General features: G+C 40.8%; 7 protein-coding genes across 7 annotated transcripts; 4 read left to right on the top strand and 3 right to left on the bottom strand.

Moving 5' to 3' along the window:
• Positions 1–304: 304 nt before the first annotated feature.
• On the top strand, positions 305–1,849 carry PCOAH_00032470 (Exosome complex exonuclease; the record flags this gene model as incomplete). The annotated part of the gene is made up of 1 exon (XM_020060042.1): positions 305–1,849. The coding sequence occupies one exon, from the start codon at positions 305–307 to the stop codon at positions 1,847–1,849; it is 1,545 nt and encodes a 514-aa protein (XP_019915959.1).
• Positions 1,850–2,784: 935 nt separating this feature from the next.
• On the top strand, positions 2,785–5,307 carry PCOAH_00032460 (Uncharacterized protein; the record flags this gene model as incomplete). The annotated part of the gene is made up of 1 exon (XM_020060041.1): positions 2,785–5,307. One exon carries the CDS (start codon positions 2,785–2,787, stop codon positions 5,305–5,307), a length of 2,523 nt encoding a protein of 840 aa, XP_019915576.1.
• Positions 5,308–5,867: 560 nt separating this feature from the next.
• On the top strand, positions 5,868–7,016 carry PCOAH_00032450 (Uncharacterized protein; the record flags this gene model as incomplete). The annotated part of the gene is made up of 1 exon (XM_020060040.1): positions 5,868–7,016. One exon carries the CDS (start codon positions 5,868–5,870, stop codon positions 7,014–7,016), a length of 1,149 nt encoding a protein of 382 aa, XP_019915722.1.
• A 132-nt stretch (positions 7,017–7,148) lies between these two features.
• PCOAH_00032440 (DNA-directed RNA polymerase II 23 kDa polypeptide) lies at positions 7,149–9,285 on the bottom strand (the record flags this gene model as incomplete). The annotated part of the gene is made up of 8 exons (XM_020060039.1): positions 7,149–7,493; positions 7,604–7,678; positions 7,925–8,008; positions 8,200–8,259; positions 8,397–8,478; positions 8,617–8,724; positions 8,914–9,079; positions 9,114–9,285. 7 exons carry the CDS (start codon positions 9,054–9,056, stop codon positions 7,428–7,430), a joined length of 618 nt encoding a protein of 205 aa, XP_019915872.1.
• Positions 9,286–10,340: 1,055 nt separating this feature from the next.
• PCOAH_00032430 (Ferrochelatase) lies at positions 10,341–12,274 on the bottom strand (the record flags this gene model as incomplete). Its single annotated transcript, XM_020060038.1, has 4 exons — positions 10,341–11,046; positions 11,224–11,329; positions 11,478–11,564; positions 11,808–12,274. The coding sequence occupies 4 exons, from the start codon at positions 11,959–11,961 to the stop codon at positions 10,341–10,343; spliced, it is 1,053 nt and encodes a 350-aa protein (XP_019915894.1).
• A 132-nt stretch (positions 12,275–12,406) lies between these two features.
• PCOAH_00032420 (Uncharacterized protein) lies at positions 12,407–13,372 on the top strand (the record flags this gene model as incomplete). The annotated part of the gene is made up of 1 exon (XM_020060037.1): positions 12,407–13,372. One exon carries the CDS (start codon positions 12,407–12,409, stop codon positions 13,370–13,372), a length of 966 nt encoding a protein of 321 aa, XP_019916042.1.
• On the bottom strand, positions 13,256–14,678 carry PCOAH_00032410 (50S ribosomal protein L17; the record flags this gene model as incomplete). The annotated part of the gene is made up of 4 exons (XM_020060036.1): positions 13,256–13,306; positions 13,617–13,826; positions 14,139–14,226; positions 14,594–14,678. The coding sequence occupies 3 exons, from the start codon at positions 14,670–14,672 to the stop codon at positions 13,640–13,642; spliced, it is 354 nt and encodes a 117-aa protein (XP_019915658.1).
• Positions 14,679–15,992: the final 1,314 nt, after the last annotated feature.

Here is a 15,992-nt window from a genome sequence, read left to right as displayed (position 1 = left end):
TAATTTTTTCCCCCATAGGAGCAAAAATTGCCAATTGGTAACTTGTCAAAAACCTGTTCGCACGAAGTTGGCATATTGTTATATATATATATATTTTTTTAACTTTCGGTTAATTTTTTTATTTTTGAATTGTAAAAAAGGGGGGAATTTGCTGATGCGTTGGAGCGGGGAATGCTAACAAATGAATGACCTTAAAACTGTGAAGGGAAGACTCATTTGGCATATTTTTTTATCTATTTTCAATTCGTTGAAATTTTTTTTTTACGTAGTAGTTGTCCCCTCCAAATGACGATGCCAATACACAATGAAGAGCTGCAAGAACAATGCGAACTTCTTCTGGTGCAACTTGAAAAAGAAGCTTCGACTGGATGGACGGAACTTTGAAGACTCAAGAAACATTTCGATATACTTTTTGGGAGAACATGGAAATGTAGAGGTTTCCATTGGGCACACAAAAGTTATATGTAAAATAACAGGTGAAATTGTGAAGCCGTTTGATAAAAGACCAAACGAAGGAATGATAAAAGTAAATTTAGATATAGATAGTTTTACAAACGTAAATGATAATTCTCAAATAAGTGATGAATGTTTGGAAATAAGAAATTTAATTGAAAGAATTTTAAAATCAAGTAATCTTTTAAACTTTGAATCTTTGTGTATTATTCCGCATAAGAAAGTGTGGTGTTTGTTAGTAAATATTATTGTGGTAGAAAATGACGGCAATTTATATGACGCTTGCTATTTGTCTGCCTACAGTGGATTAGTACATTATCGAAACAATGAAGTAACAGTTGATAGTGTTGGAGATATTATTATCGAAGAAGGGGAAACGAATTACACCCCCTTGTCTATTCACAACACGCCTATTTTAACTACCTTTGCGTACTTCAATTGTGAAGACATATGCCTCATCGACCCGTCGATTGAGGAAGAAGAGTTTATGTCCTCCAAATTGTCGGTTGCATTGAATAAAAACGGAAAATTAGTGAGTATATTGAAACCCGGGGGATCGCCCATATCGTATGAAAAAATACTTGAAGCTATTGAATTAGCGAAAAAGAGAGTTAAAAGCATTTTAAAAATTTTAGAAGATGCTTTAGAGGAAGATAAAAATTTAAGAAATAGCTTGAAGAAGAAAAATTTACAGATCAAATATTCTTCCAATCCTGTGCACATAAAATATGATGACGCAAGGGTTCATGCAAAACCGCTCGTTATCCCCCCCAATAAATCAGTAAAAAATAATCTCAACATTGAAAAAATTATAAAGGAATACGAACAGTATATATATTCGCAGGAGGTAAAGAAGGAAGAAAAGGATAAATCAATCCATGATGAGACAACCCTAGGGGACACTACACGCACGAGTCAGTACCTCATAAACGAAGAGCTTCGAAAATTGAAGCAGAAAATAGGACCAAGGAACGGTAACGACTTTTCCTACATGGATAAGTATGATGACGATATCAGCGACATCAGTAGTAACCTCGATATGGAAAACGAAATGAACCTTAAAAATGCAGATGTGGCAAAGATAAAAAGACAAGAATTCAGCGACACCAACTCGCATTTGCATAATTTGAAAATGCAAAAAACGAGCGAGGAGCCAAAAAAGGAGATAGCTAACCCTGCAGGGTTGGACGCAACGGGTGTCGTCAGAACGGTGAATGATAGGATAGACGCCACTGTTCGCGCAAACCCCTATTTTAAGGGACAGCCAAATTTCGAGGACGATAAAAGAAACACGAGTGCGAAGAAACACGCCGACTCGAATGACGATTCATCCGACATAGACTTCTCCGTGGCCATTAATCAAAATTTGAAGAAAACGAAGAAGAAAAAAGGCTAGGTGTGCCGGTGGACTCACGTGGACGCATTTGTCTGCATCAACGTAGGGCATCTCTTTGACCCATTTTGTGCAGCTGCTCTTATTTGAAGTGGAAGGCGGGGGGTTCCCCTTTTGTTTCCCACTCTGCATACCTTCATGCGTGCTTGGCGGGTTCCCTCTTGGCAGTTGCACCTCTTTTTAATTTCCCCCGTCTTCACCTTCAACAGTTTTAATTTCTAATTTTTTCAGTTCCAAACGCAGGCGCAAAAAAAAGCGCAAAGTGGTGTAAGAAATGTGCAGAATAAAATGACCCTCGCCACGTTTCTCGTGGGGAGAAGCTTAAAAGTTCAGCAGAGGGCGCCGAACGGCTAAGCAGGTCGTCATTTTAAGGCGCCCCCCTTTTGTGAAACACATCCTGGGGGGTTGTTCTGGTCGAACGTTTTGAATCCGTCCACTCCTGGGGATGTGACATGTCTGCGCGTAATATCGTTACATGTGTAACCCTGTGGCGAACATACACCTGGGTAAACATATAACTACCGGCTTGTGGGGAAAAAAAAAAAAATATATTATGTGTCAAATGTTAGATCAACTTGCGGCCAAATATTGGGTCATTGTTGAGCACACCCGGATTGGCGAAAATGCAATCCTGTTCGCAAAATCGGAATGCTTAATTTGCCACTTCACTTTTTTTTTTTTTTTTTTAAATGCTAAAATATGTGAGAATTTTCCGAACTCGTTTCATCCTTTAATCCTAATTGGAACCAAATGTGTAAATTGAAATCCTTTAAATTGAGAAAGGGATATTTCTATATGCAATGGAAACGCCTTTGCGCGTAGGATTTTTTATTTTTTGAGGGAGAGGGCAACAAAATGGTTGTTATGGAGAAGGCGAAGTGAGGATGGAAAATTTGTTCCCCTTCTGGGTAAGCTACGAAGAGGAAAAATTTTAAAGGATGAAGAAAAGGGACGCATTAAAGTGTATGCACGCTTTGTGCGCGTTGTTCCTGCTGGGGGCTGAAGCGAATTGCAATGGAGTGAAGCTCCTTTCAGGGAAAAGCAGAGTTGCCCGTACAGTTGGGCGGGGAGGAAGTAGTGCCAACAATAGTGGTAACAGTATCTGCAGCAGCAGGAGGGGAGCCGCTCTGAAACGCCACCTCAGGGGGGATTCCCCCCAACCGGAATGCAACAAAAAGGGGAAACAAAAAAAGGTGAGGTACTTCATAACACCGGGGGGGCATCACATGAGAGACTTAGACCAGGGGACAAAAAGGAGGACGAAGCGGATCGAACGTACTAGCCAGACAAAACAATTCGCGCTACACATGGATGCGAGCAAGGGAGATCCCAACCAGTATATGTTTAACCAGATGATGGAAGGGAAGAATAACCAAGGGCAGACATTCCCTACAGGAGTAACAAACAAATATGGACAAAAAAAACCAACTGTTGACGCTGCATCGGAGAATCGCTCCCCCCTGAAGGAAGACGACGTGACGTATAGGTACGTAGAAGAAATGGAAGCAAAAAAAATTAACATCCGGGGAGTGGACATAGAATATCGAGTGTACAATTTAGAAGAAGGAATATACATTGTGGATAATGAAAATTATGAGAAAATAAAAAAATTATGGGATAAAGACGAATTAAAGAAGGCTAAGGAAAATTTCGAAGGATCTTTTAGCATAAAAAATCAGGGCATTAAGGAGGAGGACTGGATTATGCTCCCACTAGATTATGAGGAAGACAAAAACATCAAATTGGTGAAGGCAGACTTTGACAACCCCACGTATGATTATATAATAACGTACTACGATAAAGAAAGGAATTACTACTTCGAGTATAAGAGGAGAAATTATTACAAACCGTTTCGTAATACAGTGCATGAAACACCACCATACAAATCTGAGTCAGAGGAAGACAGAAGATATTATGGGAAAGAAATTATTATACCTAAGAAAAAGCTAGATAATGAAATTTTTAGGCAACCAATGTTACATGATGTTTTGACAGCGGGGTGCAATAGAGAACCGATAGGATTAGAATCATGGAGATATGTAAAATATCCATACGGAAATTTAATTGAGTATCAAAAATACAGCCAACTTTATTGTGTTAAAAAAAATGGGAAAGATAAACCCGTTATGAGGTATCACTATTTGGGGAATAGCAATTTAGCTGTTTCTGAAATTTGTCTAGGCACCATGAATTTTGGAAATTATGTGGATCAGAAATTGGCCCACGAATTATTTGATTATGCTTATGAGGAATTCCAGGTGAATTTTTTCGATACGGCTGAAATATATCCTTTACCTGTTAGCGAGAATTATTTTGGTCTGTCTGAGGAGATTTTAGGGAACTGGATTAGGGCTAAGGGGAAGGCCAACCGGCACAAGTTTGTCATCGCGACGAAGATTTGCGGCAGGACGGATAGGATTCCTTGGGCGAAGAAGTACAAGCGGGGCGGTGCAACTGGACGGGAGGCTGATACAACTATGTATACGCATGGGTTTGGGCAGGACAAACCAGCGAATGGTCAGGGGAACCCCTACCAGCAGGAGAGTAAAAGCCCGATGGAAAAGCTGGAGGAGCTAAAAAGGAAGGAGGAATTATATTTGAAAAAGGACTACGAAGCGGTGGAAAAGATGAAAGAACTGGAGAAGTGGAAGCAGAGTCAAACAGATGACAACCTGATCACACTGAGTAGGGAGAATATAATTTCCAGTGTGGATAACTGTTTGCTTAGATTGAAGACGAATTACATCGACCTGCTGCAACTGCATTGGCCAGACAGGTACTATCCCAATCAGTCTTCCGGAGATTATAGTGATGTGCTTTATGACTATAACAAGTACACTGACGACTTTGTGCCCTTTATAGAGCAGCTGCAAGCAATCAATGAGTTAAAAAAGAAGGGGAAAATTAGAGAATGGGGACTAAGTAATGAAACTCCCTTTGGGTTACTCAAATTTTACGATTTATGCAAACAGTTAAACATATCTCCACCCGTATCGGTGCAGTTAGAATACAATTTATTGTGTCGCAATGATGTAGAAAAAGGGTTTCTTGAAATTTGTAGACCCCAAAATGCTAATGTTTCTATTTTGGCTTATTCACCCCTATGTGCTGGCATTTTAACGGGGAAGTATTTAGAATACACGGATTACACGACCAAGGGGAGAATGCAAAAGTTTCCTTCCTACATGAAGCGGTTACGTGGATCCATAGCTACTTATATCATTAGGGAGTTGTACTATTTAAGTCAGAAGTACTACTTCCCCAATTTGACTGTTGCCGCCCTAAAATGGGTGTACACAAGATCCTTCGTCACGTCCACCGTTATTGGCGTGTCCGACTTTCTACAGCTACGCGAGAATTTGTACTCTCTCACGGAGGACGTACTCTTTACGGACAAACTGGAGCGAGAGATAAACGCGCTGCACTGGAAGTTCAGGGACCCCATCAGGATCATCCAGTGAAGCGCCTTAAAATGTTAGCGCCATCGAACTTGTGTACTGTGTTGTTCATTTTTTTCTTTTTTCTCTTGGCGTGCTTACGGATTGTATTGGCAGAGTAGGGCCCTCCAGGTGGGTATATGAAGCCCCCCCATCTTATTGTTTTTCCCTCCCTTTTTTTTACAAGTGTCAATGTGCATTTGCACAGTTTTGAATGGCCGACAATTCTGGATTACCTTTTCAGTGCCCTATATTTTTGCCCCGGCGTGCTGGATCTCATTCGTGGGTTACACTAATTTGTTCATTTTTTTGTGAAGCGTTTTTTTTAACAAATTGGTGTGCCCCGCTGTTTTTGCGTTTTTTTTTTTTTTTTTTTGTTTACCTCTCCACATGTTAAGCGCACAGAAGCATGCACCTATTGAGTTGTTCACCTCGAATTGGTGCTTCGCAATGGCGATGTGAAGGGGAGATCCCCATCCGATGGTTTTTGCAGCCATTTTTTTAAAGGGCAAAATTGGGGGACGCACCTTCGAAGTAAAGTTTTTATGTGACTCTTCCCCAAATGTTGCACCCTTTGCACGTTGATGCATGATGAGCTGAACATGGACGGGGGTAACGCCAGAAGCATGGTGGGTGAACGGGAAAAGGCGCTGTTTTACCTGAGCAACCACGCAGACAACATATGCAGCGTGAAATTCTGCAGCGAAGATGTGTTGATCTCTACGTGCGATTGTGGAATGGTCACCTTATGGGATTTAAATAATTTAACAAGCACAGGGAATTACAAGGTATCAAATTATAGTGCACTATATGCGTCCCTTTTTGATAAGGACCATTTTTTTGTAAAAACGAAGGAAGGGTCGGTAAAATTATGGGACATAGAGCGTAACCATTGTGCTGTAAAATTAGACGCCAACAATTATACATACGCCAAGCCGTACTCTGTAAATGGAAATATAGTCACGCCTGTAAATCACAATGGGGACATAGCCATCTATGACCTGAGGACGCAGACAAATTTGCCACGTAACAATACCCTATGCAATGACTGGGACAAAGGAAGTAGTAACAGGCTGGTCATACGCTTTAACAAAATAAAGAAAAGCGTTGGAAAGATCAAAATGATATCTTTGAATGGAAAGCAGAAAGAAATCAAATCCATTTTGAACAGCGAATTGAAGTTATGTAGTGATGTTTTGGATATTTACCCAGTTCCATTTTGGGGAGACTCATTCATCCTGGCATGTTACGAACCCTCGCTTTTTTTAATCTACGATTTTAGGATGACTAACCAGTTGGTTTCGAGCTTTACAATAGACGTGAAGGAAAATGTCCTAAGTTATCACATAAATAAGAACAAATGCGTAGTTAGTACGAGTAACAATTCTGTGTACTCCCTTACATTGGGGCAGAATGAAGAGGTCTGTTTGGTTAAAAAGGCACACTGCCCAAAGTATAATATGACTAATTTGGTGATAAGATCGGATAGTAAAGTCTTCATTTCAATTACAGACAACTGCTCTATTAATATTTGTGATTTACACCACATGGAAGTCATAGACTGTATTAAAACTTATAAGTTTAACTGTTTCAATTTTGTTGACTTCCACCCTTTTTCTGGCTTGTTCGCAGTGGCAGAACAGAATAAGGTTTCCATTTGGGCGAATCAGGCCTCCAGTTTTGAGCTACCCCCCTCCAGTGGTGACCACTCAGAGGTGGTGCCACTTGGGTGAGACTCGTCCAAATGGGGTGCTTACTGAATTCTCCTAATAGTGTCGCCCACCTTTTAGCATGTCCCCCGAAAAGTCTTACCAATTGATGAAAAGGTTAAAAAATTACCAAGTTGAGCAAAGAGTTTTAATTTTGCAGTATCAAAAACAACGGTAATGATAAAAAAATAGGTGAGAAGGGGGGGTTGTTTGTGGGAAAGCAAACATTCAAATCGGTTCATGCGTGGTGGAGAAATGCTCACAGAAGCAACTACACGCATGCTCAATTAAGAAGGCGTGAAATCGGGAACAGCATGAATGCTTGTTCACACGAAATCGTAGTAACAAAGAAAAAAACAGGAAAAAAAAAAATGACAAAAATGGATCACCAATCTTCGGGGAGATGAAGTCCACACACAAAATGGGTTCAGGATTTCAAACCACGAGCCTGTAGGTCACGTACCTACCAGCCGTTTCACTGGGTCTGATTATTTTAACAACCTGAGAAACAGAACGGGAGAGAATACAAAAAATATGATGCAGAGGGGGGATGAAGCATATGGGAAAACGGGCTCCTTGCCATTATAGCACCTTTTTTTTTTTTTTTTTACCTGTCCTTTTGCGAGGCCGAAGTATCGACACACAGGATCCACGTCTTGAATTCGAGGCAACTTGTTCTCTTTAATCTGAAAATAAAGCAGTGGGAAAATATTAGGGGAAGATGTGTAGGAATGGAAAATTCTCCTCCACACCTGCTTGAATGGGAGTACTAACATAAGGATGCATATGGTTTTTTTTTTTCCGTTAGATCAATTTTAGAATGAACATAAAGAGCGTAGAATAGTGCGTAGGAACTGCACAATTTCACTCTTCTCATGCGTTTCTTTTCCTTTGCATGTTTCTCCTCTTTGTGGTTTCCTTTATCGTTTTACCTTATATCTTTGTAGGAGGTTCCTTTTTTCGTCACTCGTGAGGGGGATGTGCCTTGGAACCAGCTCGTGCTTCGTTATGTTAACCTGGCGTGGTGGAAATTGACGAGGAACATATCATTGTTGCGTCAGCAGTTACAAGTAACAGGGTGGCCCCCTCAAAATGGACACACCCCCGTGGTACGTCTATACACCTTTTCACCTCTTCGCAAACGGGATGGTGTCGCTTTTTTGTTAACACAAATAATTTGTTAATTTTTTTTTTTAACTGTGCTTACCAACAATTCGGTGTCCAAAAAATTTTCTATAATGTGTCTCGGGGCAGCTTCCTTAATTGCCTATACAGGTGTGCAAACAGGAGATGTACGTGTGGACAGGTGGAAAAAATAAATAAATAAGAACCAGGTTCATTTTTTATATGTAAATGAATGAAGGAACAAAATTATTATGTCATGCTTGTGCGCATAAGAATTACATCTCGAGCGAAGGGCGTCAACGTATTTTGCGTCACAAGTATTGCTCTCTGAATTGACTTTTCATCCATTTTTTCCGTCAGCCTGTATGGTAACATTTTTACATAAAGTTAAAATGGTGTGTGAAGGGTGTCGATAGGTGTGAAGAGGTGACATAGCACATTATATATATAGATACAACCCCTACGGTCGTATTCATTTTAGCGTCTTTTGGTGTGTTACTCTCTCAAAGGCTTGACTCCCGTTTTCTTAATTTCATCTGCGAAGTAAACGATAATTTTGTTGTTTGCGTCGTCCTTGTGACTTGTGATGATAGTCATTCTGGATCGTCTGAAAGTGGAAGCGCGGGAAAGGGGGAAATGTTGACCATCGTACACGCTTATTTGCAAAGCAGTTTATTATTTTTAAAAAATGGGTAAAAAAGAAAAAAATTTCGGCACGTTTCTTCCAACGTGGAGGTGCATGCATTTGCAAACACCCTTTATCACACGTGTGAGTTTATTAGGTGCTCTTTCTTACAGTTTTTCATTTTCCTCAAATTGTTCCTTGAAGGTGGCAAAGTTTTCCAGCTTCTCCCTGGGTGTTATGATGTATCCCCTGTCCTCGAGCATCTCACAGCAGGTTTTTCTGCATTTGTAGAACCTCGTTATAGGGTCTTCCATTTGGTTGATTAGCTATCTGTCACAAGGTGTGGGGCCTTTTTTCCGTGCTCCACTCACGGGGTGGTAACAACTGGTTACTTTAATCTATCTTCTTTTTCCCCTCGTCTACTTATCAAATTGTTGTTCGGCTGCCAAGGCACAGTTGATCTGACAACGTTAATCCTTGGAATTTATCTTATCAATTTTGTTGGGGGGTAAAAATGGGTATAATATAAGCAGCGCTATTTAGCTATTCATTCTATGCTTGCTTTTTCGCGGGGATAATTTTTTTCCTGTTCCCTTGTTATGAGGCCATTTCTTTGTATGGGAACTTCCACTCGTTCATATTTTTTTTTTTTTTTTTTTTTTTTGCTTTTTAAGGAGAGAAAAAATTACCGTTCACCGTTCTACGCGCGCTGGTTTGTTAATCCACCGGCAGGATCATTTGGAATGCGCATTCCGAGCAGTGCTCCATGGAGAATCGCTAATTGTTAAACTTAAAAACGAATGTGGATTTATTCTATACATGTGTTTGCAATACGCGTACGCCGGTATGGCTTGCTCATTTGCACTGAGGTTCTCGTGCTCCGCATTGAAGATGACATATTGCTTTCTCCTTTGGGGTAAGCCCCCTTTCATTATTGAAAGGCGGGTTCACTTTTTTTTAATTTATTTTATTTCTTTGCTACGACGGCGTAAAGTCGCCCTATTTTGGGCAAGTCGCAAATATAACTACATTTCAGCTTTCTCTTTGTTTGCGTAGGGCTTATCAGAGGGGGCGTTCTATGTAGCAACATATGACGCAAAGTGAGGGATTTCCAAGAGGCATTTTTTTAAATAAAACATATATACCTCTAACGTTCATACTGCTGCGTGCGCGAGTATGGATGCTTAGGAAGCATGCGTTGTTCAAATTGGAGGGGGGTGAAAAATTAACGACAAATGTTGGCATTCCCGCACTCAATTCATATAACAAATGGGGTGAGAAAGAAAGAAAAAATTCGTGGCACTGGTAAATAAAACACATTTTGTGGAAGTTACCATTTGTTGTTACTTTTTATAATTTTTAGTCAAATGAAAAATGGGCGACCAATAAGGGGGTGGGAATCCCCGTGATGTGCACACCCAGCTGTGTACATTTTTTTTTTTTTGTATTGCTAATGTATGCAGCAGGGGGGTAGATCTCCTGTTGGAAAGGCGCAAATGTATAAGCACAGTATACGTATATCTATGCCCTGATTGGATGAATAAAATAGCACATCTGACGTGGAATGATGACGGATGGGAAGGAAGATTGGCTGCCTCCTACCATCCGACCATGTTCTCCTGAATAATGCCCATGAGAAAATCAATGCCCACTTTGGAATAATTTAAGCAGCTTATATATCGAAGGCGTCCATTGCCATGCTGAAGGAACTGCTGCCGGTAGGTTATTTCAATTTCTTCCAATGTCTCCAAGCAGTCAGCGGAAAAGGATGGACAAACCACATCGACGACATTACACCTGTCAGAAGATAATTGCTTTAAAATATTTTCGATGCATGGTTGTATCCATCTCTGTCCTTCTATTCTTGACTGGAAAGCTAAAATATAATCTTCCTTCTTAAGGTTCAGCTTTTTAACCAACTGGTTTGTACTCTCGATACAAAAAAAAGGATATAGGTCTCCATCCTCCACCGTTTTGGTAGGTATGGAATGGTAAGATATGATTAATTTGTCTCCTTTTCCATTTATTTTCCAAAAGTTTTGAATACACTCAGTCATACTGTTTAGATACTTTTCATTTAGACAGTATCCGGAGAGAAATCTGAGCTCTGGGATGTTATTCCACTTTTTTAAATTTTCACCTACGCAGTCAAACGTGGATGCTACTGTGCATTCGGCTGATTGGGGATATAGGGGCACTACTAGAAGCTTGTTTATGTTTTTTTCCTTCAAATAATCCAATGCTCTTTTTATGGACCTCTCTCCGTATCGCATTCCGTAGGTAATGGTAACTTTGTCCTTGTACCTGCGAGGTTGTGGAGTGGTGATGCTCTTCCCATTCGAGTGAATAGCGCGTGATTCCGCCAAGCACTGAGTGATTAGTCTTTCCCACACGAATAAAAGCAGGCGAATAGTACATTTTTGTGAATGCCCACATGCGCACAGATTCATAGGAGGGGTTTTCTTTTTTTTTCTCAGTTACATTGCAAATAAACGCTCCTTCAGCGCTGCGCATTGCTTATGCGTGTTCACGCATAGAGGGGACCCATCATCTGTCCACACATTTTTATATTTGGATAGGGACTTTCCTGCGGGGAGCACAAATAGGGTGGTGAATGCCATGCATATTTTGCGTGTCACCTTGCGTCGTATAAATAGGCATAATAATCGGCTTGGTTACCCTAAGAAGGGTGTCTTTTTTTCGAAATAATTTTTTCCCCCTTTTTTCATTGTTACCGCTGCGGAAGGGCAGTACGTAGCTGTAGAGCACGGGCAGCCACAAAAAGCGATTCAGCTTGACAACTCGCGGGTCACCCAGGAAATCTAAAGGGGTACACGGATGACCGGAAAAAGAAAAAATAAAATAATAAGTTAATATGCAGGGATGCTGGAAAATATGTGTAACGTACATGCGCATTATGGGGTGTATTATTATTATTATTTTTTTTTTTTTAAAGGAGTATTACGTACCCCCACGTAGGTGGTGGGGGCAGTAGCACTATCTAAGAGCACTTGCCGTTTTTTTCTGCCCTTTTCCTTTTTTCCCCTTTTTGGTCTTTTCCTTACTAGCCAAATATTTGAACAACGCCCAATAAGTCGGTTTCGCGGGGCTGCCCAAATTGGTTATGAGGATGCCGATTTTGTTGCGTTGGAGGCTGTTTGCTATTTTATCTTTGGATAATTTTAAGTTGTTGAATTTTAGAAAGTCCTCTATATTCATTTTTACGAACGGTACCAGCTGCGATGTTCACAGGTGGTGCGTGCGGATCAACAGGGCGGCTAAAATTCAATTCGGGCGAGCCAAAATGGGACCGCGAAATCTATCACTATGCAAATGAAACTTCGCCCAAGTTGACGCTGAAGGGATGATCTTCACATTTCACAAAGAGAGAGAATAAAATGGCAGGCAAAAATTAATTTAAGAAAAAAAAAATTGGGAAGCAAACAAATGAGGCTAAACACCGCACAAGATAAGTTGTAAAATTTGCACCTACGTAGGAAACACAACACATTTGTATATGCGCATACGTTACATATTTTTATAAAATATAACTTTGAAAGGACGCGTGAAAAAAGGTCCCGTGGAAAGTGCTGATTTGATAAGATGCTACTTCCCTTGTTGACTGAGAAGGAAAGTGGTCCAGCTAAGGAGCAGAGAACGCAGGATGAAGATTAATTTATCCGTCGGCAAAAAAAGTAGAGGCGAGGGGGCGGGACAACGGACGGACAAGGAGGAAGGCACATCGAATGGGGAATTGAAAAAGGAAAGTCGCGAAGGTGATCGAAAAAGCGATAAGGAGGGAAAGACCACAACCAAAGAAAAAAGTATGAAGAACAAAATAGGGGATTTGTTCGCAACCTCAGATGATGAAGAGGAACCATACGAACTGGAGAACAACCAAAATAAAAAATTAAATGAAGAAAAAAATAAAAAAATCGAAAAAGAAATAAGAGAGTATATTTATGAGCACGAAAATCCGGGCGAAACAAACCCAAGGGAGGAATTAAAAATTGACCACACAGACAACAAGAAGAAAATTCGCTACCTGGGTTATAGGGGGGAAGAGTTGACCAAGCTGCATGAGGATAAAGTAAACGAATTGAGGGGGAAGAAGCAGTATGGTCCCACCTATAAGGAACAGGGAGAGAGCAGAAGCGACCATCGGGGTGATGATAGGTGCAGGGAGAAACGATCGAAGGAATATTTGCCGAAACGGCCAAGTGAAAGAAAAAACAGAGAGAGGGAAGACACAGCAGAAGCCAAAGACGATATGGAGAAGGAAATCCGTATCGATGATATTTTCAAGAAGAAGGAGAGCGAGCAGAAGGGCAAGTCCAAATACATGGACGCCCTCATCGGTAGCGCCAAACGAAGGGAATTGGAAAGGGAAATGTTGATCCAAAAAAAACTCAAAATTGATACATCCAAGGAAGAAAAAGTTTTTATAACCAAGGCGTATAAAAAAAAAATGATGGATAGGGAACTAATTAGGAAGGATATGGAGCTGGAATATCACCAGGTGCAGGATGAAAATCGGCAGTCCAACTTCAACCTGAATTTGTTTCTTAAAAATATTAACGCGCCGTCGAATTATAATCGGTCGAATAGGCGTCCCCATGGTGAGAAGTAAAATTGGGGGCACAGAAAATTAACATGATCATTGTTACCTTAACTGGGGGGAGATATTTGACGAAGGGAAAAGTGCACATGCAAACAGAGAATGGGATGACGGCAAACTACGTGTAGCATGTGCACAATGGCATGTGATGAACGAATAAGGAGAGAAAAAAGGGAAATAAAAAAAAAAGGAGCCAATTAAGACAGGTCTCCCGCAAACGCATTTGTTTTCTCCCCCCTCCTGAGGATCACTGCACCCGTGGAACAGACCCTAGAATGATCAAGTCACTTCCTTATTTTCCTTGTACAAAATTTTGACGAGGATGTAATTTTTCCAGGGGCCTATCCGATACCCCAGTGGCTGAATTCGCACAATGTCTCCGATCTTTGCTTCGCTCTTTTCGTCATGGGCCCAAATTTTTTTTGTGTACCTGAAGGTCTTCTTGTACCGAACGACGTACATGTACCTGTGGGGGGCGTGACGATTGGGGGCGATGTAAAATGTGTACTATGTAAAATTTTGTCCATATAATTTTTTTTTTTTAATGTGTAAGTGCATTTTTTATGCACATTGGGGGGAACCTCTCCATGGAAACGCCCCCCTTCTCTTTTTTTTCGTGTGCCATATCTTTTACTCCTTTTTTGTCTGTTTAGCTTGACCGCGTCTCGGTGGGTAAAGACACGTTCCCCCTGTACGGGCACTCACATATGGGGATAGGCGTACCAGACTCCCTTTGCCCTCCGAGGCGCGGCCACACGTATTGCCGCATTAGACTAACCTGTCGCATGCAACTCGTATGCTCTTGGGATGCTTGTCGTTAATGACATAACCGACCATTTCGTTGTTCGCTAAATTGTTTTTAATAACTTTAGTGGGTTAAAAAAAAGGGAATATCATATGTGGTTGCAGGGGAAAGGGGATATTGAAAAAATGTAAGCATGTAAATGAGCAAATAATGGATAGAAAAAAGGGCACATGCAATCGGAGGGAGCAAATAAAACGGGACATTAACAAACTATTAACAGGATGTAATTAAAGAAATATGCTATGATATACACTGGAGAATAAACAAAACGGAGCGCTGTGGTAGCTGTCTGGAATAATAACATAACAAACAACTGACGTAATTGGCTAGTCTAATTTTCGCCATTTTTATAGACATATCGTGTGGCGCGCCATTCAGTTGTTTGCTTCACGGTATGAACAAATTTAAAAAAAAAAAAAGTATATTACATGTCCTCAAATATCCAGCCGTAGCACGTTGCCAAGCTTTGTAATGCCAGTAGGAATATATGCCGCTTAGTTTTATCATTTTTTTTCTTTTTCCTGTTTCTTCTCCCTTGCCGGTTTGCGTGGCGTAGGTGCTGGAGCGCGTTCGCTGTATAGGAATCCTCACGCTCGCGCCAATGGGTTCATTTGCTTACGCATGTGTGTGACCCCGAAGGTGATAGGAACGGAGCATATCCAGAAAGCGCTCTATGCAACCCCCCGAATAAGTGGCACATAGAACTTTTAACGCAGAGGTGTGTTGTTCAGTTGGCGTCGCACGGAAATGACGCCATGTATATGTGTATACGTACACTTCGCACTTTTACCTTGGCCCTAAATATTTGGCCATTTTGCAAGAGGGGAAAAAACAAAACGCAACAATTCTTCGCTAACACATGGGCAAACGATGACGTGTAAGAAAACGGGGAGGTCCAAAGATGTGGCAAGCGGAAATGTAAGGCCTTCCCGACAGGCACTATAAATGATTTTAAGAAAAAAAAAAAAAAAAAAAAAAAAAAAAATATGCAAATGTATAAATATGCATGTGCACAACGTACGTATGCGGAACGACATATGCTAAAATACCCCCGAAAGGTGGCAACAAAGAAAATTGTGGCAAACCGCATGCTCTATTTATTCGTGCGTTGGCCTATGCATACGATTGCAAAGATGTTTTGCGTTATATGTGAGTTGAAAAAAATGTTGCCATGAGGGTAAAAAATTGCTCCTGGTTTTATGCTTTTTTTTTAACCAAAACTGCGTTCCTTCGTTCAGTCATTATTTCTTCATGTGAATTTTAATTTTTTCTTAAACAATCTTTTATCCTTTAAGTAGTTTACCGGTGCTTGTAGGAAGATTGTAAGGACCTTGTTATAGTGGTTTAGCGTCACCTTTATTTATCGCATTTTTTCCGCGTTCTTTCGCCATTTTTTTTCTCCACCCCATCCAGCGCAACTAGTACAAGATGTTTTACCCAGGAATGTTTCGAGAGAAGCCGAAGGACATAATTTCGGACAAGTGGAAAATCATTTTGAGGGTTTCAGGCTTCCTCGTGTCATGTTACTTGATCTGCTTCCATGGGGACTTATTTGATATACCAGAAAATAACAAGCTGTCGTAGGAAGTTTCTTTCGCCCAAGGGGGAGGCCACGAATGTGGGCATGTACGTAAGTATACAAATACGGAAAGAGCTGGAGATGGTTAAAGATACAATCATGGGAAAAATATAGAGGAAGAGGAATCCCTTTGGAGCGAAGACGCAACCATGTGCCAAGTCAGTGAGCACGCCTACTCGACTGCGTTGACGCATGCCAGTATGTGTGCCCTTGTGCGAAACGATGAACAGTAGCACAGGTTATCGTAA

The sequence above is a fragment of the Plasmodium coatneyi genome, chromosome 11, assembly GCF_001680005.1.
Source record: "Plasmodium coatneyi strain Hackeri chromosome 11, complete sequence".
In the NCBI taxonomy this organism is placed as follows: domain Eukaryota; phylum Apicomplexa; class Aconoidasida; order Haemosporida; family Plasmodiidae; genus Plasmodium; species Plasmodium coatneyi.
This window is presented reverse-complemented; position numbering and strand designations above follow the sequence as displayed.